This window comes from Pelodiscus sinensis, chromosome 6 (assembly GCF_052426305.1).
Source record: "Pelodiscus sinensis isolate ZL-2025 chromosome 6, ASM5242630v1, whole genome shotgun sequence".
Taxonomy (NCBI): Eukaryota; Metazoa; Chordata; order Testudines; family Trionychidae; genus Pelodiscus; species Pelodiscus sinensis.
The window spans coordinates 126,437,135-126,463,236 of NC_143057.1; the positions used below are offsets into that span (position 1 = coordinate 126,437,135).

General features: G+C 47.5%; 1 protein-coding gene across 9 annotated transcripts in view; it reads left to right on the forward strand.

The window, feature by feature from the left end:
• CELF4 (CUGBP Elav-like family member 4) overlaps window positions 1–26,102 on the forward strand; it is a 1,004,675-nt gene that overhangs the window by 851,620 nt on the left and 126,953 nt on the right. For all 9 annotated transcript variants that reach the window (XM_075932764.2, XM_089779469.1, XM_075932765.2 and 6 more), the window contains exon 7: window positions 7,887–8,034. In XM_075932764.2, coding sequence (XP_075788879.1) covers window positions 7,887–8,034 — 148 coding nt within the window. The remainder of the gene's footprint in view (window positions 1–7,886; window positions 8,035–26,102) is intronic.

The window sequence follows — 26,102 nt, forward strand, 5'->3', positions numbered from 1 at the left end:
AGTTAGAATATTCACTCATTATTCTGCGAGCTCTAAGGACGGGGGAAACCTGTCTAATATATGTATATCTCACAAAAATGGGTGGAATTATTTGATTAATTGTATTTGGATAGCTTCAGGGGGTAGCCAAGTTGGTCTGTACTTGTATTTGGCCAGCCCTGCCTACGTCACACAGTTCTGCCATTCTAATGCAGAGGGAGCGGATCGGTGGGCATAAAGACTAGCTAGATCCTGACGGTATTTACCTGGCTCCCTGGCTCCCTGGCTCCCTCATACGGATGCCGCGTGGGTTACCAGTACTTAGTGAAGTGTTTATGTAGCACTTTGGAGGTGGTTAGTGCTAGCTGGGAGCAAAAGAATAAGAACACGGAACAAGCAAAACGTTGGGCCATGCTAGATAATAATATGTGTATGTCTTGATCCTCCGCTATGCTTTTCGGTAGCTCTCTTCCCTTTGTCAATTTCCATGTTGGCTAGGAAGGACTTTTTGTGTGACTTTGGGCCAGGCATTCAGTCTCTGTGTGCCTTGGCTCCCCACCTGGAAAACAGGGATAATAATACTTCCTTTCTCTCACTCTCTGTCTGTCGCGTCTGTTTTGTAAGCTCTTTGGGCCAGGCGCTGCCTCTCACTGTGGGTTTATGCAGTACTTTGCATAATAAAGCCATGATCCCAGCGGTAGCTTGTAGGTGCTATTGTATTACAAATAATTCATAGTAATCAGCGACGTTTATGCAATGCATTAGTGAGGGGGCTCTGTGCAGGCCCTAACAGAACCCTGGCAGACCGGTAGGAGAATGTGTTATGAAATCTAGCTGGCTTCTGCAAAAAGCATCTTTTAACGCAGACAAATCCCAACCAATTTCCACCAGGCCACCTGCAAGGTGTAGTGCAACCTAGGAACTCTTGCTGTCCAATTTCAAGTGTCTGCCATCGAACACCGTCAAGCTAAGAGAGTACAGACTAAGTTGTGAACTGTTGAGCTACGTCTAGATTGGCATGATTTTCCGGAAATGCTTTTAATGGAAAAGTTTTCCATTAAAAGCATTTTCGGAAAAGAGCGTCTAGATTGCCACGGACGCTTTTCCACAAAAGCACTTTTTGTGGAAAAGCGTCCGTGCCAATCTAGACGCACTTTTCCGCAAAAAAGCCCCCATCGCCATTTTCGCAATCGGGGCTTTTTTGTGGAAAACAAATCTGAGCTGTCTACACTGGCCCTTTAGCGCAAAAGTTTTGCGCAAAAGGACTTTTGCCCGAACGGGAGCAGCATAGTGTTTCCGCAAGAACACGGACAATCTTACATGAGATCGTCAGTGCTTTTGCGGAAATTCAAGCAGCCAGTGTAGACAGCTGGCAAGTTTTTCCGGAAAAGCGACTGATTTTCCGGAAAAACTGGCCAGTCTAGACACAGCCTTATAGTATCCTGGAAGAGTGTATTATTGCTGCCACCTTCATTCTTGATTATGTCATCACCCTCTTGGTATGTTCCGTGTGTTTGTAGCCATGTCGGTCCCAGGATATTTGAGACAAAAGGAAGGTGAAGTCATAGCTTTTATTGGACCAACTTCTGTTTGGGAGAGGCTATTGCCTCACCCATCTTGTCTCTCTGCAGCCATATGTGGGTCACCTTTTCCCTTCAAATTAAGATACACAACTCCAGCCACATTAATTACATCGCTGGCATCAATGTACCTTCATATGAGTTTCTTTGCGGTCTCCACAGTGGGAGGGTGACAGGAGCAAATACTCCTGTCAGCTTCCTTTACTCCTCACGAGGAGCAGGAGTACCAACGCCAAGAGGGGCACTATCTGAGTTTGATTTGGAGGGTCTTTACTAGACCCACTAAATCAAACTCCGGAAGATCGACCGCCACAGCAGTGATCTTCTGTGTAGTGAAGATATGGCCTGACCCATCAGTTGGCTCAGAGGTTCTTGAAAAATTGGCTCCTGGGCGGAGAACAACCCTGCCAGATTTCAGCCAAGAAAGCTAAATAAAAGTGATAAACAAGTGAATAGAAAAGAAATGTTTGTTCAGTCTCCTCTGGGAGATTACTTTGCCCATCGTAATTCACTGGGCAGAGGAAAGGTTTCAACTGGCATAAGAGGAAGCCATCACTGGATTGAAATCACAGGAACTGCTTAACAGCAGCCAGCAACACTGTAAAATGGCTCAGGATAGGAAGTGAGGAGGAACCATGCAGGAAATTTAAGTTATCGTTCATTATTGTTACTATTTATTTGCATAGTCACAGGAACTAGGAGCTCCAGTCATGGCCCAAACCCGCATTGTGCCAGGAGCTGTACAAACATGGAACAGACACCCTTTGCCCCACAGAGCATAGCCCAAGTATAAGATAAGGGACAAGGCCTGCTGAGCCTCTGGTAGGCATCAGAGCAATGGAGAGTTTCCAGGACAGATTTGAAGGTAGACAGTGGGTTAGTTTTGTGGGTGTTAAGGGGCAGCCTTTCCCAAGCTTGAGGGGCAGGCCTGGGGGAGCTTTCCTAGCTTTGCTGCAGTGCTGTCGATACCCAGAGCGCACTGGAGTAAGGGGCTGTGTAGGAACCTGACTCTCAGAAGTGTGAGCTTGCGTGAATTGAAGTGGAAGCCAAGGTTCCTAGGACCTCTGCATCTCTGGAGCCATCAATTATCCAGGAGCCTTGGCGTTTCCGATCCCAAGTAGCATTTCATTGGGACCATCTGCCAATGAAACAATTGCTAGCAGCAGTTTTTGCCAGAATTTCCCATACAGAGGGAAATTTCAACATTTCGACTTTGTCTTCCGACATGAACCTTTTATTTTTCCATTTTTTTCTATGGAAGAGACATTCCTGCTGTCCCCGTCTTCCGATCGGAGCATGTCACAATCTTCAGTGCATTTCTCCTCCCGGTTACCCTCTAGAGGCAGGGCAAGGTTATAGTCTCCATCACATAGGTAGGAAACTAAGGCACAGAGGGTATGTCTACACTAGCCCCCTAGCTCGAACTAGGGAGGCTAATGTAGGCATTTGAAGTTGCACATCAAGCCTGGGATTTAAATATGGAATGAGGTTCCATATGGAATGAGGTTTAACAGGTAATTTGAACCAGGTCTTTATTTCAAACTACCAGGTCCCTGCCACGTGTAGACACGGGCAGTTAGTCCAGACTTGTAAATTTCAAAAAATGGCGACCGGCCAGGAAGATGCAAATCAAGTGCGGGATATTTAAATCCCGGGCTTGATTTGCAACTTTGAATGCCTCCATTAGCCTCCCTAGTTCGAACTAGGGGGCTAGTATAGACATACCCAGAGAGATTTAGGCCTTGTCTGCACTTAAAATTCAGATTGACCTAGCTATGTGGCTCTCAGGGCTGTGAAAAATGTCGGGGCTACCTCTGTAGTCATGGTTAGGACTACAGAAGAAGCCTTTTGCCTCTCAAAGAGATGGATTACCTACCCCAGTGTCTGTACTGGCCATGTCTGCACAGCTGCATTGCCACAGTGTGCAGACATTGCATTAAGTGACTTGCCCAAGATCACACTGGCCATCTGTGGCATTGCAGAAACGCGATCGTAGCCCTTCTGAGTACTAGATGAGGGCTCCAACCACTGGACCACTCTACATCTCTAAGTATGAGTTCAATGTAACCAGCTCTGTTCCCATTCTACACCACCACCACTGCAGCCGTGCAGACACCGTTACATGACCATGCCACTACAATCGGTGGGAGCGTAGGATGTCCATGGGGTATGTAACCATAATCGGCAGGTGAGGAGCCCCTCAGTGTTCACACGAGTGCAGAGAGGAAAATGCCATTTGTGTCTGTGGACAGGTGTAACAGGGATAGAATAATAATAGTATGCTGCAAAATTCTACATGCCTCAACCTTGCACGGTATCATGCCACTGCACATGCATTTCCCACTGCGCATGTGTGAGCCTGTTGACAAGCCAAGAGCAAGTCAGGAGATCATTCTGAACCCCCATAATGTTTGAAAGAACTGTGAACAGCTCTTGGACGTGTCAGGAATTGCAACAAGAGGTTACGTCCTACAGTCAGTTCGTTGTAGCACGGAATGTGCTGTTCTCAAACAACTAACATGCAGCATGCACAACAGGGATTGTGGTTGAAACAGCGTGACTCGTCATTGCATTATGGTAGCAGCAAGATTGTCGTTGGTCTAAAAGTTGGACAATCCAGATAAAACAAAGGAAGGATCATTGTCTCCATTTTACAGATGGGGAACTGAGTCCCAATGAGGTTAAATGACTTGACCAAGGTCATTTATGGTGTGTGAGGCAGAGTTCCAGTGTAGAGAGTGACTGCAGAGTCACAGTCCATTGTCTTAACCAGGATTATGAGCAAATATTATTATACCTCCCTCATAGGTCACCAGTAGTATAAGAACCAGAAACCTTCGGCACCAAAACAAAAGAGGAGACTAAGGGGGTATATGAGGGAGGCCTATAAAATCAAGACAGGTATGGAGAAAGTGAATAAGGAAAAGTTATGTACTTGTTCCCATAACATAAGAACTAGGGGTCATCAACTGAAATTAATAGGTAACAGGTTTAAAATAAACAAAAGGAAGTTGTTGTTTTTTCACACAGCACATAGTCAACCTGTGGAACTCCTTGCCAGAGGACGTTGTGAAGACCAGGACTTTAACAAGGTTCAAAAACTAGATACATTCATGGAAGGTAGATCCATCAATACTTATTAGCCAGGATGAGTAGGAATGGTGTCCCCAGCTTCTGTTTGTCAGAGGCTGGGAATAGGTGACAGGAGAGGGATCATTTGAGGATTCCTTGTTCTGTTCACTCCTTCTGAGGCACCTAACATTGGCCACTGTGGGCAGACAGGACACTGGGCTAGATGGACCTTTGGTCTGTCCCAGTCTGGCCGTTCCTATGTTCTTAAAGCTGTATCATTCAAGGAGACAATTTAGCCCCAGGAGGCGGTAGACTGGTAGCTTCTCTGCAGATGAACCACTGCGAACACTTTACACACATGTCACAAAAAGTATTCCCAGCTCTGACATACTTCGGAGACCTAATGGGAACATCTAATGCAGCCGGCGAGAGTCAACCTAGACTCAGCTCCCCTCCAGCCCTTGAGAGGCTCCTTACCTCTGAGAAATATTAATTTGAACAGCAGTATTAAGCAGAGCCTGGACCTCAGCCATCACTTACATAACCAGCCATGGAGCAAGCTCTGTCCTCAGCCAGCCAAAAGTATAAATATCCAGCCTGGAAAATGAGCTATGGGTCAGTAGACACCCAAAGGTAAAGTCAATCCATGTTTAAAGATGGATGCGTTCCCTCTCCCTCTCTCACTTTATTGGAGTATTTAATAAAATCACCTGTTCAGCGCCTGATCTGGAGAATAAATCCAATTGATGCCGACTAACAAATTTGCTCCTTAAAGGGGACTGGCATTGTGCTGCAATATAAAAACCTTGTCTAATCATTCCATCAGTAATTACAAAGAAGAATAAATCACTAATTAAAATGTGAAAGTGTTTTACGCAGTATATAAGGAAGAGTAATTAACAATCAAAAGGGAAGCCTTCACCTGGGCCCTGAGATGCAAGAAATAATAATATTCAGGTCTCAGACAGCACTTTTACTTCATAGATCCCAGGCACTTTGACTGAGGCAGGAAAGTGTCATTCTCTCCATTGTACAGCAGAGGAAACTAAGGCACGGAGACTTGAAATGGCTTGCCAAGGTCACACAGGAGAGCTGGGACTGCTTAGCTGCTAGGTCACAGTTTATCCACTGGATAAGGCTGCCTCTGCATTTGAACGCTGGGAACACACTTTCATCATTGAGAAGTGATCGCTATTATATTTTTAGGATTATGGTTAATTTAGCAGCGACTTAATTGTTAAATTTACCAATAAACAATAAGGGCCGGATTAAGACATGCTGAGAGCCTAAGCAATTTCAAGTGTAAAAGGCCCCATCACATTACCCAAAAATAAAAGTGTATTAGTCTAACAGAAAGGACAATGAAAATACAGATTGAACCTCTCCAGTCGGACTCTCTCAGGACCTAACTGGTTCTGGACCCCAAGAGTTCAATATTGTCTAGGAGCATTATTAACACTTCCACTGCTGACTGGGCCTTAGACGATATTTAGGGGTAAATTAAAGCTAAATAACAGCACAGAACACTGAGAGCCAAGACTGGTGGCTGGAAACAAACTTTATGGGACCATAGGAAACTTGGCCACACCCATAAATGGACGTCCTGCTAACTAACATCATGCCAGATACGGATGTTTCCGGACTAAAGAGTTCTGGATTAGAGAGGTTCCACCTGTAGAAATAATAAAGTTTTCTACTTTCATATATACTGGTATATTGGTGAGGATGCAACTAAAATCTAGACATTTTTTTGTATTAAAGCTTCCCTTGCAATGGCTTTGAAAGGGTCCTTCCTTTCCAATGTGGAGTTGTATGGCCAATGTGCTAAACTACATCATCAGAGTGTGACGTTTTGCTAGACTAGGCAAGAAAAGAGCAAGCTGAGTCAGGAGGGCCTCCCATAGCTCTGCAGAGAGTAAAGCAGAGAGATATTGCTAAATGCAAGAGGCCTGGATTTGCCCTGCCCGGCCCCTGGTGTTCTCATTTGCACCTGTGAAGAGTAAAAGTAAAATGCTGCCCAAATCAAAATTCTCCTCTTAAGTCACCTGAATGGTAGAAATTGACATGCATTTTTCCGCTCCCGCGTCTTAAGAGAACATGAACAGCGCAAGGGGAGACCCAGCTCATTGTGAGAATCAATGACTAGACCTGGCTGGGAACTTGTGTTTCCATCCCGTGGGGAATTCTGTCCTGTTGGGGGCCAAAATCATTCCAAATCAGAGCGCAAAGCCAACATGTCCCACAAAACGAAAATCTGAATAACGACTTGGGGCCATTGAAAAATGACATTTCAATAATATTTTGTTTTGACTTTATCACTTTGATTCAGTTTGTTTAGACTTGTATACTAAATGAAAATATTACCTATAACGTATGTTTCATAGGTAATATTAACTGTCATGCATATACTAGAATATTAAATAAAAATCACATAGGAGTCTAAACAAAATGAATCAAAATTGGTAAGCCAAAGCCCTATCAAAAATTCATCTGAATTGACAGGTTGCCATGATATATTTCTATTTCAATTAGACTGAGTGTTTCAATGGAAAACTGGCTTATCACAAAATTTTTGATCAGCTCCAATGATGACCATGTAAATTCTTACCTATTGGTAGACAGACAGCTAGATAGATTCAGGGGATGTATAGTGATAGATAGATAGATAGATAGATAGATAGATAGATAGATAGATAGATAGATAGATAGATAGATAGATAGATAGATAGATAGATAGATAGATAGATAGATAGATAGATAGATAGATAGATAGATAGATGTTTCCTTTAAAATGACTGGGTCATGGCGGCAGAGTGAACGAGTGGTGGAACAGAGACTACAATGCTTTACTCCCCATCCTGTGGTTTTCCTAGGTCATACATGTACTTCACTGACTTAGGACCAATGAACATTTTCCCATCTCATGCCCGTAGCAAGGTGTGTCCCATCCATGGCCCACAGATACTGGTTGAAAACCTTCAAATTGGGTTGTCTGGTGTGTTGCTGATGGCGTTTTTAAGGCTTTGGACAAAGGGAAGTGTAGCACAGAGCCAGGCGGGTGACAGAGAGAACCCCTCAGACCAAAAAGGAGCAACGCCACAGGTAGCACTGGCTGATGGACAGTCAGGCGGGTCTGATGGAAAAGCTGGTAGGATAGAGAAACCCACGTGCCCGGTTTGTGACCGTAACGTCTCCTCTCCGGAGTTGCCCGGCTGGTGAACGCGTGATATTTTTTCCCTGTTCTCTTTGTTCCAGCTGATGCAGCAGCAGGCAGCGATCATGGCATCCGTGGCGCAAGGGGGCTACCTGAATCCCATGGCGGCCTTCGCAGCAGCCCAGATGCAGCAGATGGCGGCGCTGAACATGAACGGCCTCGCTGCTGCTCCCATGACACCCACCTCAGGTAAGGAGCCAGCAGGGCAGCACCAAACCCAGGTGGCACAGAAAGAGTTGGGGGCCGAGGGATGGGGGAGGGGTTCCCAGGCAAAGTTGGCCATCCTAGAGAGCAGAGAGACACACGGGCCCAGAGGGTAGCTGGAAAGGCATTCTCCACAGAAAGGCCTGATTGTCCTGTGGGCCACAGGGAATCACCCTGTCAACTCACAGGGCTTGACAGGGTTGTAAATTCGCTTCAAGACAGAGTCGATTAGGGATCGCTGTTTTTATTAATCTCACTACGTCACTACTGTTAATACTGCCAGATGGTTATACAGCTACTGCAAAGTGGCTAATCAACAAGCACAGGCAGAACAGTGCCTAAGAGAGCAACAGGCACTTGGAACTGCTTACCGTATTTTAGCGCATATAACCCACAGGTTATATGCATTTTTACAAACCCCACACTCCCCCCTCCTCACGGGGTATACTCGGGTGCTGGGGATACAATATTTTTTTACTCACCTGGTGAGTTGCTGAGGAGCCGCCAGCCTCCAGCCTCTGGATGGGGGAGTACTTATCCCCCTGGTTCCTGCGCGGCTGCAGGAAGGGGCAGGGGAGAGTTCATCCCCCAGTTTCTGCGCAGCTGCAGGAACCAGGGGGATGAGCACTCCCCCGCCCGGAGGCTGGAAGCTGGCAGCTGCATGGGAACTGGGGTGGTTAGTGCCCACAGGAACTGGGGCCTTTAGGCTGGCTAATTCCACCCCCATACCCTCCCCCGGCACCGTAAATTAGCTAATATACCCCGGCACAGTTTGAAAGAAAAGTCTTGTATACCCTGCAGGTTATACTCGCGCACTGGGTATACAAGATTTTTTTTACTCAATTCGGAAAAACCACAGGGTATATTCACTAAAATACGGTACACCCCTTCAGTCTGTGGGGAGTCCCATTCCTGTCACCTCGCGCCAAGCCACAGTGGACATGGCTCCAGCTGGAGGAATCCTGGGCACCCTCCAAGGTCTAGGTCCCTGGTGAGACTCACCGGCACAGGACTCCCAGTGATCTTATACTTTAGCTGTTTACCGAGTGTCCACAAGCTGGCCCAATGCCACTCTCAGCATTCCCACAGGGCTGGGAACCAAGGTCATGTTATTTATCCCATATGCAGTTCTTAGCTAGCAAGCATAGGGAGTTGTGGTTGATGAAGCCCATCTAATAAAGAACTCCTGGTACCTTCACCAGCAGGGCTCATGGCTGGCCTAGAGGAATACAAATGTAACCCCTGCATACCTACTCATGGATTTTCATGTGATACACCCCTCTCAGCTCCACCGAAAGCTGAGGTAAATGAGAAAGGGTGGCATCACTCTCAGGTCTGGAGTTGCAGTCAATTCTGAACGTGCCCACATTTTTGCGCACTCTCCCCTAGAGGAAGCCCAGAGCCACAGGTGTTTGGTTCTGGAGCAGAGGTCTCTACTGCTGAGGGAGAGGAGGTGGGAGGCATCGATTTGAGGCCCTGCTCTGCCAGGAAAGTCCAAGGCACCTTTGTCAGGCCATAGGCAAGGAGCCGTCCTCTTGCTCAGCTGGCACTGCTGCTTCTCTTTGAAGTTGTCAGGGACGACCCACCACAGAAGCTCTGACCGCAGGAACCACAGCAGGCTGGGTTTGGCCTGGCTCAACGGAAGCCAGGAGCAGTGCCAGCACCTGGGGTAAACGGGGAAAAACCAGAGAAAAGACCCTACATTCCCTGCTCCGCTGTGTTCCAGGAGACTGGACGGGTAAAGAAATATGCCAAAGGGCAGCACGCATTAGCAGGGGAGGTCTGACAACAAAGGAGACAGCACAGGAAGCTGGCAATAGTCAAGGGCGACCATTTTTCAAAGAAAGGGAACGAAGGCAGCCGGCCCCATCCTGAGCAGCACTGAGCACTTTTCATTTCCCGTTGATTTTAGCAGGTGATCTAGGGAATCAGTGCCTCTGAGAAGCAGGCTGCTGGTTTAGGTGGGCTTAGATACCTGTAGCTAAGTGTGAAAATATTGGCCTCAAGCTTTTTCTGTGCCTCAGTTCCCTAGACGTGTGAATGGAGCTCAGACTCAGTGTGGTTGTCTGGGGGTGTTGTGAGTCTGGATTCATGTTTGTAAAAGGCGTCAGGGGAGAGATGCTATCGATAGGCTAAGGTGTGCTAGGAGAGAGAGCTATCCAGAGGCGAAGGGAAATGGAGGGGCACATGAAGGAGCTGAAGGAGCGGAGTGAGATGAGAGCAAATGGGGAGGGTGCTAGTACAGGGATTATATTGCACACTGTTCCATGGAGGGAACAGTCTGGGGAGACTGGGGCCAGTTCATAATCTCTTAAACAGCTCTCCCCATGGAACCGCTTCCTCTGGAAAATCAGTTATCCCTGGTCTTCTCTCCCTCAGGTCTGGGCTGCAACTGCCCTGACTCTGGTGCTGCAGCTTCTTGTGTAGTCGTTCCTATCCTCTGATAGGCTGGTTTCTTCCCAGCCCCTCTAGCTGACCTGGAGGACTTCTCTATGGCCCTTTCTAGCCGCAGGGACTGGTCTACCCCATTATAAGCTGTGAGTAGTAGAAAGAGGGGGTGAGCAGAAAGGGGACAGGAGGGGCATGACCTACTTTGTGCTGAGTGCACCAGCCTTATATTGAGGGCGTCAGGTGGAGCAGAATCAAAGGATCGAAAAAACTGGAATCTAGATTTCACGCACGCATCGGTGTGAAACCGCTTCTCTGTGGAGGTGGGTGAGGCTCATCTCTGGGTAAAACTTTTCCTTTCCAAAGTGCTGAATAAATGTTAGCCAATCCAGTCTCATGACACCTACCTAGGGGAAGAAGGGGAAACTGAGGCAGAGAATTTAAGGGGTAAATGGAGGCTTTCAGTTGCACCCATATTAAGCAGGAAGTGTGCAAGGATGCTGCTGCAGAGGCTTGCTACCTAGCAGAAAGTCTGGCTAGGTCAGTCACAGTTCTCCTGAGGCTTTTTTGAAGCATGTGGTATAAAAAAAATGGACTTGCCCATGAACTAAAAAAAAAAAGCCATTATTCACCCAAGTCCATTCGACAGTGCCCACCATGTTCCCGCAATCTGTGTGCGCTTGTAAAGGCCATTCTTGCATCTTTTTTTAATTTGACTTCAAAATCGCCCTCTTCATTTTTTTTTAAATGCCCCACGAACCTTGCTCCATCCTCTGTCCCAGAGTTGGATCTGAATTAGGAAGGCAATTAAGTTCAGTTGAGGCAGGGGGCTACAAAAAGGTGTCCGTTGGGGCTTTTCTAAGCTATGGTTTTAAACAGGGTCCGACTGAGTGACACCGGTGTGAAAAGGCTTGTGTTTCCACAATAGCCTGCCACCCCCCATTTATTAGGCATTCTGGACGTCACTTTTAGGCTAGCGTCTGAATCTGGCATTTTGCCTCTGCTCACTGCTCCGCCACTCTCCTTGTGATGCTGGTTCTGGCCTCGTTAGGATGCCGAAGCAAAACTTCAAGGGCAACTTGCGTAACTCACAAAGCTGCTCTCTTTGCTGGTCTGCCTGTCCCCACCACATCTCATCAGAAACTTCTCTTCCCACCCGGGCACAAAAATCCCATGCAATCAGCAGCACAGCACAGCTTCCTGGCATCATACCAAGAAGTTTCCTTCAAAGGCTGGAGACATTGGCCTTTGACCAACTCGCCAGGCAGCAGAGAGACAGGGAACCTCACTGAGGTCTCCAGAAGGAGGGTGCACAGACCAGATTGTGAAATCAGAAGGTGTTTGGGGGACTTGGCTTTGTGTCCATAGACTTACAAGACTGGAGGGGGCCCAGAGGTCAGCGAGTCCAGCCAACCCCAACACCCAATCTCATTCATAAAGTTTCCAAACTCCATCTTAAAACTGGTTTGATTGCTTGCCCCCATTGCCCCTACTGTGAGTCACTTCCAGAACCTCATTCTTCTGATGGTTAGAAACTTTCTTCTAACCCCCAGCTGTCATTTACCCAAGTGGCCAGTTTATGCCCTTTGGTTTTGGGCCAACAAGGTCCTTTGTCTCTTTCTCCCCTGGTATTTACGCAGGATGTATTTGTGATAGACAATCAGAGCCCCTTCTTTTTGCTAGGCTAATCAAGCTACAGTCTTTGTCTCCTGATGTCTGATAGGCCCATCTCCATCACCCTGATTTTCCTATTAGCCCTTTTCTGCATCTGTTCCAGTCTGCATTTGTCTTTCCAGACATCGCTGGTGGGAGATCAGCAGTCTCCCTTTGCCTCCTTGCAAATGATCATTATCCAGAAAAGATCTGCTTGGGAATTAGGGTACGTCTAAACTACATGGCTCCGTCGACGGAGCCACGTAGATTTGTTTTTTTGGCAAAAGGAAATGAAGCCGCGATTTAAATAATTGCGGCTTCATTTAAATTTACATGGCTGCCGCGCTGAGCCGACAAACAGCTGATCAGCTGTTTGTCGGCTCAGCGCGCTAGTCTGGACGTTCCCCTGCCGACATGAAAGCCCTTTATCGACCTCCCCTGTAAACCTCATCCTACGAGGCATAAGGAGGATGTCGATAAAGGGCTTTCAGGTCGGCGCGGAGCATCCAGACTAGCGCGCTGAGCCAAACAGCTGATCAGCTGTTTGTTGGCTCAGCGCGGCAGCCATGTAAATTTAAATGAAGCCGCGATTATTTAAATCGCGGCTTCATTTCCCTTTGCCTATCTGTCTAATCTACATGCCTCCATCGACGGAGGCATGTAGTCTAGACACACCTTACATTCCCTGGAAAGTTTGGAGGGAAGTGACACCGGTTTTGTTTGGACTGTAATATTCAGGAGGGTTGTTTTTCAATGAAATTAAAATTTTCATTTTAATTCAACTTGATTTGAATCAAAATGTTTGTGTTGTTGTTTCCACTCCCTTTTTCCTCCCCTCTCCCTGGAAAAAAAGAAGGGGGAAAGGAAACTGAAATCTGAATAGCTTTCATTTCGATTTGAATCAAATTGATTCAAAATTATTTCTTTTTTCATTTTGAGGAAAAATCTGATCATTCTGACCTGTACCCAACTGGAGAGAAAGACTTGTCCACTGATTAGGCCACAGCCCTAGACCTTGAAAGACCAACATTCAATTCCCTGCTTTTTCACAAGTTTCCTGCATGAGTTTAGGATGTCACTTGTGCCTCAGTTTTCCATCTGTACAATCGGCACACTACCACTGTCCTCCTCTGAAGGAATGAGGAAACTATACATTAAAGATTAAGAGGTGCTCAGATATTTTGGTAATGGCAGCCGGATAAAGTATCTAGATAGACCCAAAAAATGCTCAAAGGGATTTTGATAGCATTTGAAAAGCCACTTTTAAATGTAAACTTTTGACCATCTCTCACTCTAACAGGGCTAGTCACAGGCACGGTAGCTTGCAAGATGCCCTGATTCATAGAGGCATCATCCTCAGATGGCATTTCCTCTGCCAGCTGCCATATTGGCCTAGTGTATTCACAGCAATTACAGCCAGGGGAACATGCTGACTAGAATGTGCCCTGAGAGCTTCAGCTTTTATTAGCCAAAGCTTTTATGTTTTCAAAAATACCAACAGCCTTCAGCTCCCATTGACTTCCACGAACACTGCAGGTGCGGTTTGAAATCTAGGCCAAAGTGTAGGATCTGTTTAATGTTCTCTGGGGCTACGTCTACACTGGCCCTTTTCCGGAAAAGCTTTTCCAGAATAAGGACTTATGCCCGAGCGGGAACAGCGTAGGGTTTCCGGAATAGCGGCTGATTTTGTACAGTAGAGCATCGTTGCTTTTCCGGAAATTCAAGGGCCAGTGTAGACAGCTCGCAGCTTATTCCGGAAAAGCGGTTGATTTTCCGGAATAAGTGGCCCAGTGTAGACACAGCCCAGGGCTTTCCTGGGGGGGGAGGGGGGGAGAGAAAGGGGCAAGTAGAGGGAGGTGAGGACAACCAGGAGGGTTGGGAATTCCCTTTTTCTACCCAGTAACTTGGACACCAACACCCCGCTCATGAGCGCCCCTTTGTGGCCGAGGGTGAGTGTAGACGAGCTCCTCCACTCTGACTCTGATTGGAGGTATCCCAGAGGGCCTTTCTGCTCAGTCACATAAGAACGGCCAGACGGGGTCAGACCAAAGGCCCATCTAGCCCAGTGTGCTGATTGCCCACAGTGGCCAGTGCCAGGTGCCCCAGAGGGTGTCAACAGAACAGGGACCCTCACGTGATCCCTCCCGTCACCCATTTCCATGTGATCCCTCCCGTCACCCATTTCCACGTGATCCCTCCCGTCACCCATTTCCAGCTAGAGACACCATTCCTACCTGGGACCAGGCTTCTTCTTACCCACCTTTTTTGCAGCTGCTAGGGGTTTAGGGAGTCTGGCCACTCCTCTGTGAGTAGAAATTACCCACTGAGTATCACTGCTGTCCACTGCTACCTCACTCCCTGGTCCACTTCCTCAAGAAGCTGCTCCATCCAGCCCTCTCGGGGCTTTGAGGTCAAGTTCTCACTGCATCCTGTCCAGAGTTCTGAAATTTGTTGTCATCCATCAGGGCTGGTCTCCAGCCGCTAGGTTTCAACCAGGTCTGAAGTCCAGCTCACACTCAGAGCTGCCTGAGGTGCCACTGTCTTCCCAGTCCATCCCTGAACCTGACTGAGGAAAGCTCCAGTGAGGAACTGGTAGGCCCTAGCCCAGCAGTTTCTTTTATACCAGCTTGCTGGGCCCTGATTGGCTGCAGCAGAAGCAGCCACTCTAGTTTGCCAGGAGGACCTCTCTTCTGCTCTTTTCTCTGCAGCAGGGTGCAGCAAGGCCACCAGCCTCCAGCAGGGGGCTTAGGGCCTAGTCTACCCTGTCACAAAACTGGTGTACCAATTCCCCTGCAGAAAAGGCCCTGGGGGTTACAGTGGATGAGAAGCTGGATATGAGTCAACAGGGCGCCCTTGTAGCCAAGAAAGCTAATGGCATATTAGGGTGCATTAGGAGGAGCATTGCCAGCAGATCCAGAGATGTCATTATTCCCCTTTATTCGGCTCTGGTGAGGCTACATCTAGAATATTGTGTCCAGTTCTGGGTGCCCCATTATAAAAATGATGTGGACGCCTTGGAGAGGGTCCAGCGGAGAGCAACCAAAATTATTAGGGGGCTGGAGTGCATGATCTATGAGGAGAGACTGAAGGACTTGGGTTTGTTTAGTCTGCAGAAGAGAACAATGAGGGGGGATTTGATAGCAGCTTTCAACTCCCTGAAGGGAGGTTCCAAAGAGGATGGAGAGAGGCTGTTCTCAGTAGTGACGGATGGCAGAACAAGGAGCAATGGTCTCCAATTACAGTGGGGGAGGTCTAGGTTGGAGATTAGGAAAAACTATTTCCCTAGGCAGGTGGGAAGTGCTGGGATGGGTTTCCTAGGGAGGTGGTGGAATCTCCATCCCTAGAGGTTTATAACTCTCAGCTTGACAAAGCCCTGGCTGGATTGATTGAGTTGGGATTGATCCTGCCTAGGGCAGGGGGCTGGACTTGATGACTTTCTGAGGTCTCTTCCAGCTCTATGATTCTATGATTCTATCTCCAAGGCACCAAGCAATCCGGCACTGCCCTGAAAGCACTGCACAAAGGATTCTGGGATGCACCCAAATCTGAACAACTGATCGGCAAGGGCCGAGGCGAGGAAGCCCCGCCCTGATCCGACACCACGGGAAAGCTGGGGCTGCCGGTGGGCTAGCTAGGCTTCAGAATGACGTGGGGTGACTAGGCCATAGCACGGCCTCCAAGCAGCAGCCTGTCCTGGTGTGAGCTGGCCTGTTAAAAGGCATGAGGGCTTAGCTGCACCTGTTTTGGAAGTCCTCTAACGAGGAGTTATGGGACCTACATCCTGGCTGGCCTGCTGGGGGATTAAAATTGGGGAGAGACGTGAGGCAGCTGGAGGCTGGTAGCGGTCGGTGAGTCTGTGCCCCCTTCCTGGCTGGAGCATGACAGGGCGTGCTGTTTAAGAGGCTATGCTAGGGTGTGCAATCTCGGAAGAAGGGAGAAGACAAGAGACCTAAGTCACCTCAGCATTTGTCTGCCAAACTTCCTGGGCCTTTGAGGATCCACTGGCTCCCACAAGCCCTCACCTCTCCATCTGGGGACAACGCCAGCAAGTATTGATTCAGCCTTCTTACCTATCTCTCCCCTTTCTTCTCTTGTTATAGAAAAAAAAATCTCCTTCCACGCTGGCTTATGGAAAACTGAGGAAATGCTTGACTTAGAAATCTTACCCCCTGCATTTCAAACGATATGTTTACACAACGGTAAATATCTAAACAACGCCTCGATGGAGCTACTGCAAATCCAAATAGAAAAGTGGCTTAATGATAACTGGACCCGTTAAACCCGCTGCTGACAAGATTATCATATTTGCATTAGCTAGATTTGTTTTGTGTTGGCGGGAGAAGGGAGAGTGTGAAGGCGCAAACGCCTGGAATTCAAATGCTTTCAGGGCCAGAAAAGCTTTGAGTCCATCCAGTGGGGTGCAAGTGGTCCAGACACAAAAGAACACAGGCTCTTTTGAATATCAATAAGGCTTGGAGATTAATGAGTTTTGCAACTTAGGTGTGTAATTACCAATATAACAGTCAAATGCTTGGGCTGCCATGATACATAGTATATGAAGTACATCCCTACACCACCTCACTCCAAGCAACTGGAATGTTGTAAGCCGTTGAGAAGATATTTCCAACTGTGGTGGCTAATCCGCGGTGGTGTTACTGCAAGTTTCACACTGAATATGTGTCTCCATTCATGAAAACCCTATAAAACCATTCATAGAACCCTATAGAACCATTCATAGAACCCTATAGAACCATTCATAGAATCATAGAAACAGAGGGCTGCAAGATGTCTCAAGATGTCATCAAGTCCAGCCCCTTGGACTGAGGCATGACCAAGAAAACCTAGGCCATCTCATGAAACTGTCCGTTCATGAATACCAATTCATATTCCTTTGTGAAAAACCTAGCTTTGGAAATATCCCTATGCACTAACACAGCATTATGTATCCGGCACAAAACTTGACAATCGGAAATGCAGGGAATGAATTTTTCCTCCCTGAAGGTAGTCAAGTTGCCAGGACCTACCACATGCATTATCTGTGTGGCTGTCATTATTAGTAGGGTCTGGGCAGCGTGGGGAACTGTTGTACCCGTTTAGATGGAATAATTTGGCCCATAGACTCAAAAGTGTTCACATGATGCTGAAGTTGTCTGACATTAAGCAGTTTTAAACTAGATTTGTGGGTCGGTACATGAAGATCTCAGTCTGCTTAGAACGATGGAAAATACCCCATTAAACATCCTTTTAACTTTTTCTTAGAGATACAGAAAAGTAGACGAAACAGTTAATGCATTTGAAATATAAAGTATTAAGGAAGGCTTTCTTTTTAACATCATCCCTTGTTCCTTTTCTCTTTAGCCGGAGAGAGTCTATAAAGGCAAAATCTCTTGTTTGACAGTCTGTTAGATGTTTGCAGTGTTGTTGTAGCTGTGTTGGTCCCAGGATATTAGAGACGAGGTGGATGAGGTAATATCTTTTATTGGACTAACGTCTGTTGGTGAAAGAGACAAGCTTTTGTACTGCACAGAGCGCTGCAGAAGATCGCCATGTAAGCTCGAAAGCTTGTCTCTTTCATCAGCAGAAGTTGGTCCAATAAAAGATATCTCCCCCGCCTCGTCTGTCTCATCTCTTAGAGGATAATACCTGCCTTTTTGGCAAAAAAAAGAGAAAAAGTGAGTTGAGTTGAGCAGGAGCAATGTTGTAGCTGTCTTTTTTCAATCCTGCTTCCAAGAAGACAATGCAAGGCAAACACGAAAAGGGAAAGAAGAGAACATCAAAGAGAGAAAATTCAACTTCTGTCTCTGGTGTTGGCTTTCATTTGAAACCTCAGGGCTTGTCTCCCCTTACCGGGAGACTGACGCTGCAGAGATTAATCTTATGGAGTTTGATTTAGTGGGTCTAGGAAGGATCTGCTAAATCAACCGCTGATCATGCCCCTGTCAACTCTGGCACTCCAAAGGGTTGAGAGGAGTAAAGGAAGTTGACGGGAGATTTTCTCCCGTCAACTTCCCGCCGGGGGATGCTGCAGAAATTTGACCTAAGGTACGTCAACTCCCACTACGCTATTCATGTAGCTGGAGCTGCGAATCTTAGGTCAGCTTTCTCCCCAAGTGTAGGCCTGGCCTCACTGCTAAAAAATGCGGGTGCACCATGTGGTCTTCTTAGCCATTCAGAGGCCTGGCAAACTTGTACCAATATCGGGCTTAGGGCATTGCATTTAACTTCCTCTTTCTGATCCTAGGCTTACAGCACTGTTGCAAAATCTACAGTCTTGACAGCTATGCCAGACTCTTATTAGAGAGAGGGCAAAAGGAGGCTAAGAGAAAAGAAGGAGAAGGAAAAGGTCATTCAGGAAGTGGGGCTGACAAAGCATCAAATGCCAGGTTGTGCTCAGGATTCAGCTGCAGCCGGTGGAGGGGATATTATCATCTGAGTCTCTCTCCCGCCTGGTCTGGTTATGTCCATGTTCAGGATTAGGATGAAGAAGGGCTGGTGTCCTGGGTGATGGTGGGAATGGCAGCCAGAAAATTTCTCAGCAGCTCTAATTATCCTCATTTATTATCTGCATTATGGCTACTGTGCAGACACAGAATCCTGACGCACACAGGTTACAGTCTGAATAGACCAGGCAGACAAAAGCTGGGGAGGAAAACAGAGACGTACCTCTAGCCATCTGCTGCAGTGCTGGGCAGCCTGTGGGCCACATACGACCCATGTGAGCCCCACGAGACATTTTCTTTACCGCTGCCCACACAAAGGCTACCTCCAGACTGCATCCCTCTGTCGGCAGAGGGATGTAAATCAAGCACTTCAAAAGTGCAAATGAGCCCGGGATTTAAATATCCCGGGCTTAATGTGCATACTCACGTTCAGGCACCGTGCCAATCACTTGCCCTTTCGAAAGCGAACATAAAGTCTAGCCGCAGCTCTGCCGACAGTGGGGAGCTCTTTCGGCAGATCCTGTACTCCTGCACTCCTCCTAACCCTAACCCTAACCCTAACCCTAACTCCTTATTTTTTGAGGAGTACAGGATCTGCTGAAAAAGCTCCACACTGTCTGGCTAGACTTTACTTTCACTTTCGAAAGGGTGCATGACCGGCACAGCGCCCGAACGTGAGGATGCAAATTAAGCCCGGGATATTTAAATCCCGGGCTCATTTGCACTTTCGACATGCCTAATCTACATCCCTCTGTCGGCAGAGGGGTGTAGTTTAGACACACCCAAAGAGTTGCGGATTCTGCTGGGGTTTTGTCCATGTCGCTTTTTTCCCCAGCGATATTACAAAAATACGCTCCCTCTGCATCTAATCAAAACGCTGCTACGGTTCAGTCGGCAGCCCCTGCAAATTCTAGGTACACCAGCGCTATTAGGAAACCTATCCTACCCCCGGAGACTGTCTTGGTTATGACAATCTTCTGGCCCACCGAGATGAAAAAGGGCCACTCATGCAGCCTAGTCACTGATCTACTGCCGTATGCGCCCCTCCATCCAGTTTTCTCTCTGCAGTGTAGAAAATTTGGTAGCAGTGCTCCATCTTGATCCAACTGGCCTTGGACAGTATGTGACTTCCAGGCCACCCCTGGATCACTGTGCTGTACAGAATTTGCCATTTATTCCTCCCTCCACCCCAACCTTTCTATGGTGTGTTCCATGTGGGTACATCTAGACTACATGGCTCCGTCAACAGAGCCATGTAGATTTGTTTGTTCGGCAAAGGGAAATGAAGCCGCAATTTAAATAATTGCGGCTTCATTTAAATTTAAATGGCTGCCCCGCTCTGCCGATCAGCTGTTTGTCGGCAGATCGGGGCATTCTGGACGCTCCCCTGTCGACATGAAAGCCCTTTATCGACCTCCCCGGTAAACCTCATCCTACGAGGCATAACAGGGAGGTCGATAAAGGGCTTTCAGGTCGACAGGGGAGCGCCCAGACTAGCGAGCTGAGCCAACAAACAGCTGATCAGCTGTTTGTCAGCTCAGCGCAGCAGCCATTTAAATTTAAATGAAGCCGCGATTATTTAAATCACGGCTTAATTTCCCTTTGCCGATCAGCCTAATGTACATGGCTCCATCAACGGAGCCATGTAGTTTAGACACACCCTGTGAGTTTTGTCTCTCTCACTGCACCTGTGTAATCACAGCAAAATAGATCCAAAGGTAGGACCAGATCCTCAGCGGGTGTAAAGTGGTTCCCTCCCACTTTCATCCGTGGCACCTCGCCGACTTACTCCAGCTACGGATCCCGCCCCACTGGGTTTCTGCAAAAGGAAATGAAAGAATTGAGGGGAATAAACCTCCAAAAAAAAATCCGCCTGCAATTTTAAGGAATACAGATGACATGTCCTATGCAAATAGAAAAGTGATCAGTAAAAGTGACTGAAATGCTAACTAGCCTCTGTGACATTCAGCCTGGTGATGTGTGCAAAGGGTATTGGCCTTGCACCTCACGATGTCACCTCTTGCTCCCTGGGCCCGCCTAGGGCATAGAGGGAATTTCTCCAGGGCAGCACCGTCGGCCACAAAGGGGAAGCGGCAACGTGTCTGGTCTGGGCCGCGGGAAGGCACTGAAATAGCATCCACTGTGACAGAGCGAAGGCTTTGTGTCTGCACACCAGCCGACGTGAGAAGAGGGCAGTTCCTGAGTGTATCTGCTCTCTTCAGGCCTCGAGCCACTGAGGCACGGGTGGACATGGCTGCAGTGAAGCGGGCATTGTTGGATCAGGCTCCATGGACTATTTTGAGCAATGTTCAGCAGAAGCCATTCCTATCCCATTTGCCTGTGATAAACGCCTTGCATTGCCAGGGACGTAGGGAAAATGATGCCCAGGGCAAACTTCTGTTTTGGGGCCCCTGATCCCTGTGAGCCTAGCATCTCCCATTTCCCCTGGCACCCATGGGCTCCCCAAGCCTTTCACCCCATCCTGTGCCCCCTTTACCACCCCTGCATTGTTCCCCAACCTCTGCACAGTGCCCCCTTCATCCCAACCCCAGCACCTTCCTCCCACCTGTACCCCCACCCTGCACTTCCAACGTGGCCCACCACACTGCCCCTCTGCCCAGTACCTTCCACCCCCTTTTCTCAGCAAAACCCACGCCCACCTGCCGCTCACCCTCTGGCTATGGTGCCCTGGGCATGGGCCCTGTTTGCCCAGCCCTACGACCAGCCCTGATGTGCCCCATAGGAGCAAGTGATCGAGGAATTCATTCACTTAAACAAAGCACCGTTTTCACACGCCCAGCAAGGGAGGGAGAAACACAGCTTGTTCCTGGAGAGAAAGCCCGACTCAGTGTCCATCCACCTCCGGAGAAGGCTCCCTCGCCCCTGAGAAGCATCTTGAAAATATCTTGCACCTGGACAAACGGGTCCTTTCCAGAAGCGAAAGGAAAATTGCTCTTCAGAAATATTTCCAGCTAGAAGATTTACCTGCCATTGCTTGGGTCATTCAAGGCATGAGGTTGGAGATGTGGGTGTGCAGGAGCCAGGGCTGGGGTGTAAGGAGGGGTTCAGGGCAGGGGTTGTCGGGGGGGGTGCAGGAGTCAAGGTTGCAAGGTGAGGAGGGGCTCAGGGAAGGGGTGTGGATGCAGGGGTCACAGAAGGGGATGGGGGATCAGGGCAAGGGTGGGGGACAGGAGTCAGGGCATGGGGGAGGGAGATGTGTGTTAAGCCTCTTACATGCCATTAGGGCTCAGGTGTAGGGATGGGGGGTCCAGTGACTGCTCCCCAACTCAAGCCCAGAGCAGCAGGGCCTGCAGAGCCTGGTGGCTGGCTGCTCCTCAGGGCCAACCCAGGGCAGCTGGGGTCATGCTGCCTGGCCACCCACTGCTCCCTGTGGCCAGCCCAGGGTGACAGGGAGCTGCCGGCTGCTCCCCAGGGACTAGCCAGAGTGACAGAGTCCATGCTACCCAGTTGCTGGCTGCTCTCCAAGGCTGGGCGCTTGCTGCCCCCTTGTGGTCATTTGGGTGTATAACTGTCCCTGCTATCACAGCCCTCCCTTTCCTGTTTGTGAGAAGCAAGCCCATTCCAGGCACATGCCTCCGTTTTTCCTCCCACCCTTTGTTGGTCATGTCTATGTATTCTGTGTCTGTGCTGTGCCTGGCACCTCGGCGCCCAGTCTCAGCTGAGACCTCTAAGCACTGCCTTAATAAAATACAGGGAAAATTAGATTCTGTTAGAACTACTTATTCCCATTTACTGCTGTGTAAGACCATCTACACTGGTGCAAATTGCATGTAGCATGTGAGTTAAAGCCTCTTACATGCCATTAGAGTCAATGGCCTAATTCAAATATAATATATTTAATAAAAATTTGGGCTTTCAAGTGATTAAAAAAATTATTCACACTTAATTGCACAATTAATTGCTCTCTTAAACAATAATTGAATGCCATTCATTAACTATTTTGGATGCTTTCTACATGTTCAAGTATACTGATTTCAATTACAGTACAGAATACAAAATGTAGCATACTCAGTTTATATTTATTTGTATGGCAAATATTTACACTATAAACATAAAAGAAACAATATTTTTCAATTCACCTAATACAACTACTGCAATGCAGTCTCTTTAGCATGAAAATTGAATTTACAAATTTAGAATTATGTACCCAAAAATCCTGCATTCACAAATAAAACAACATAAAACTTTGGAGCCTACAAGTCTACTCAGTCCTACTTCATATTCAGTCAATCACTCAGACAAACAAGTGGTTACAAGTTGCAGGAGATAACGCTGCCCAATCCTTGTTTACAATGTCACCTGAAAGCGAGAGAAGGCATTCGCGTGGCACTGCTGTAACTGGTGTCACAAGATGTTTATGTGATAGAGGCTAAGCATTCATATGTTCCTTCATGCTTCAGCCACCATCCCTGAGGACATGCATGCATGCTGATGATAGGTTCTGCTCAATAACGATCCAAAGCAGAGCTGACCAGAGCATCTTCATTTTTATCATCTGTGCCATAAGCCACCAGCAGGTTGATTTTCTTTCATGGTGGTTTGGGTTCTATAGTCTCCATGTCAGAGTATTGCTCTTTTAAGACTGCTGAAAACGTGCTCCAGACCACATCCCTTTCAGATTTTGGATGGTACTTGAGATTCTTACACTGTGGGTCACATGCTGTAGCTATTTTAAGAAATCTCACATTCACTCTTTCTTTGCATTTTGTAATCTCTGCTGTGAAAGTGTTCTTAAAATGAGCCACATGTGCTAGGTCATCATCCGAGACTGCTATAACATGAAATATATGGCAGAATGCAGGTTAAACAGAACAGCAGACATATAGTTCTCCCCCTGAGGAGTTCAGTCACAAATTTAATTAACGCATTTTTTTTAACAAACATCATCAACATGGAAGCATGTTATCTGGAATGGTGGCTAAAGCATGAAGGGGTGTATGTATGTTTAACATATCTGGCATATAAATACCGTGCAACACCAGCTACACAAGTGCAATGCAAACACCTGTTCTCATTTCCAAGGTGACCCCATAAATAAGAAGCTGGCAGTAGTATTTCCTGTAAATGTAAACTAACTAGTTTGTGTTAGTAATTGACTGAAGAAGAAGTAGGACTGAGTGGACTTGTAGGCTCTAAAGCAGGAGTGGGCAATAATTTTTGGAGGGAGGCCACTCCAAGATTTTGGAAAGTGGTCAAGAACCACACTTTTCTGTGGAGGGGGTAAGGGGTCTAAGATAGTGTAGCAGGGTGCATGGAGTAAGGGTCTGGGGTGCAGGGGACAGTGTAAGGTCTGACAGGGAGTTTGGGTGAAGGAGAGGGTTGTGACCTGGGTCAGGGGATTGGGGAGCAGGGTCCGGGAGAAAGTATGGATATAGGAGAGGATTCCGGCCTGGGGGAGGGATGTAGAGGGGTATAGTGTCTGGGAGGGAGTTGTGTCCTGGGCAGTGGGGTGCAGAGGGTTTGGATGCTGACCTGGAAGAGACAGTTGGGATGTGGGAAGGGTTGGGGTGCCAGAGCTAGGCTCTTGCTGGGAGGCACTTACCTAAGCGTCTCCCAGCCAGCAGCCCTGCAGCACCCCAAAGCAGGCTGGGCTCCCTACCTGCTGCACCCCAGACTGCTTGAAAATGCAGGCTGTTCCCTCCATGTGGCTCTCAGCTCCAGGAGGGGGAAGAGGCTTGCACTCACCCCATCCTCAGGCCAATCTCTCAGCTGGTTGTTACCATCTAAGAGCAGCTGAGGATTGGGCTGGGGGCAGGGCGGTCACACAAAACCTCCTCCTCCCTCCAAAGCAGAGAGGTACATGGAACAGCCCTGCACTTAAAACTGCAGCTGTTGTGTGCCAGTCCCGGCAGGATGTCCATGGGCTGCATCCGGTGGTATCTTGCCCACCCCTACTCTAAAGTTTTACATTCTTTTGTTCTGGAGTGCAGTTATTTAACAAAAAATCTACATTTGTGAGTTACACTTTCATGATAAAGATTGCACTTGTATGAGGTTACTTGAAAATACCGTTTCTTTTGTTTATCATTTTACAGTGCAAATCTTTCTAATGATGTACTCTTTGTATTCGGTGTCATAATTTGAAAATATAGAAAAACACCCAAAAATACTGAACACATTTAAATTGCTATTCTATTGTTTAACATTGTGATTGACAGCTTAATTCAAAATTTACACTTCAGTTCAAAAGGCATTAATTTGGGGATGTTCTCTGGCATGTGCTAAACAGGAGCCAGACTTGATATTCTAATTGCCCCTTCTGACCTTGGAGTCTATGGATCCGCTCACAGGGTGGGGTGAATGACACACTAAGAGGGTGTGCAGTGGAGCAGTAGCCATGTCAGTCCCAGGATAATAGAGAGGCCAGGTGGGTGAGGTAATGTCTTTTACTGGGCCAACTTCTGCTGGTGAGAGAGACAAGTTTCTGAGTCCCACAGAACCCTTTTTCAGAAGGATAAGATATTACCTCACCCACCTCAAATGGATATGAGTCTCAGTAAGTCTAGATGGCCTTTTCTGGAGGAAGTTACATGTCGGGTGATTGGGGAAGAGGCTGACTGCTGAAGTTTAGACTCCTCCCAGACTTCCTTAGGTCCTGGGACTTCTGAAGCTAAATGTATGAGCGAAAAGCCAGATGGCTCTTAGCTAAGGCTGAGGAGCAAACTCATTAATCTCTCTAAGGGTACGTCTAGACTACAGGATTTTGTCGACGGAAGTTTGGTCGACAGATAATGTCGACAAAACTTCTATTGACATAGAGCGTCTAGACACATTCAGTTCTGTCGACAAAGTAAGCTGGTTTGTCGACAAAACCCTGTAGTCTAGACGCAACCCTATGGGCAATAACACCTTCTGTCAACAGAACTCTGTCGACAAAAGGCGTTATGCCTCGTAAAATGAGGTTTACCAGCGTCGACAGAACTCAGCGGTAGTGTAGACGCAGGTATAGTTTTGTCAACAAAAGTCCACTTTTGTCGACAAAACTCAGTAGTCTAGACACACCCTGAGGGTACGTCTAGACTACAGGGTTTTGTCGACGGAAGTTTTGTTGACAGATACTGTCGACAAAACTTCTGTCGACATAGAGCATCTAGACACATTCAGTTCTGTCGACAAAGCAAGCTGCTTTATCGACAAAACCCTGTAGTCTAGACGCAACCCTATGGGCAATAACACCTTCTGTCGACAGAACTCTGTCGACAAAAGGTGTTATGCCTCATAAAACGAGGTTTACCAGCGTCGACAAAACTGCTGAGTTCTGTCAACGTTATGTCGACAGAACTCAGCGGTAGTGTAGACGCAGGTATAGTTTTGTCGACAAAAGTCCACTTTTGTCGACAAAACTCAGTAGTCTAGACACACCCTAAGTGGTCTCAGTGTCACTAAGATGGGACAACACCACAGCCAGGAGGTGTGTAGGTTACAGAAAGAAGAGATGAGAACAGCGTTAAATTACGAGATTAAATCTCAGCAGAGTTGACCTGGTTTTACGTAGGTGTTGGGTTCATCACTGGCATACATACTTTCCTAACGTACAGAGCACGCTAAACT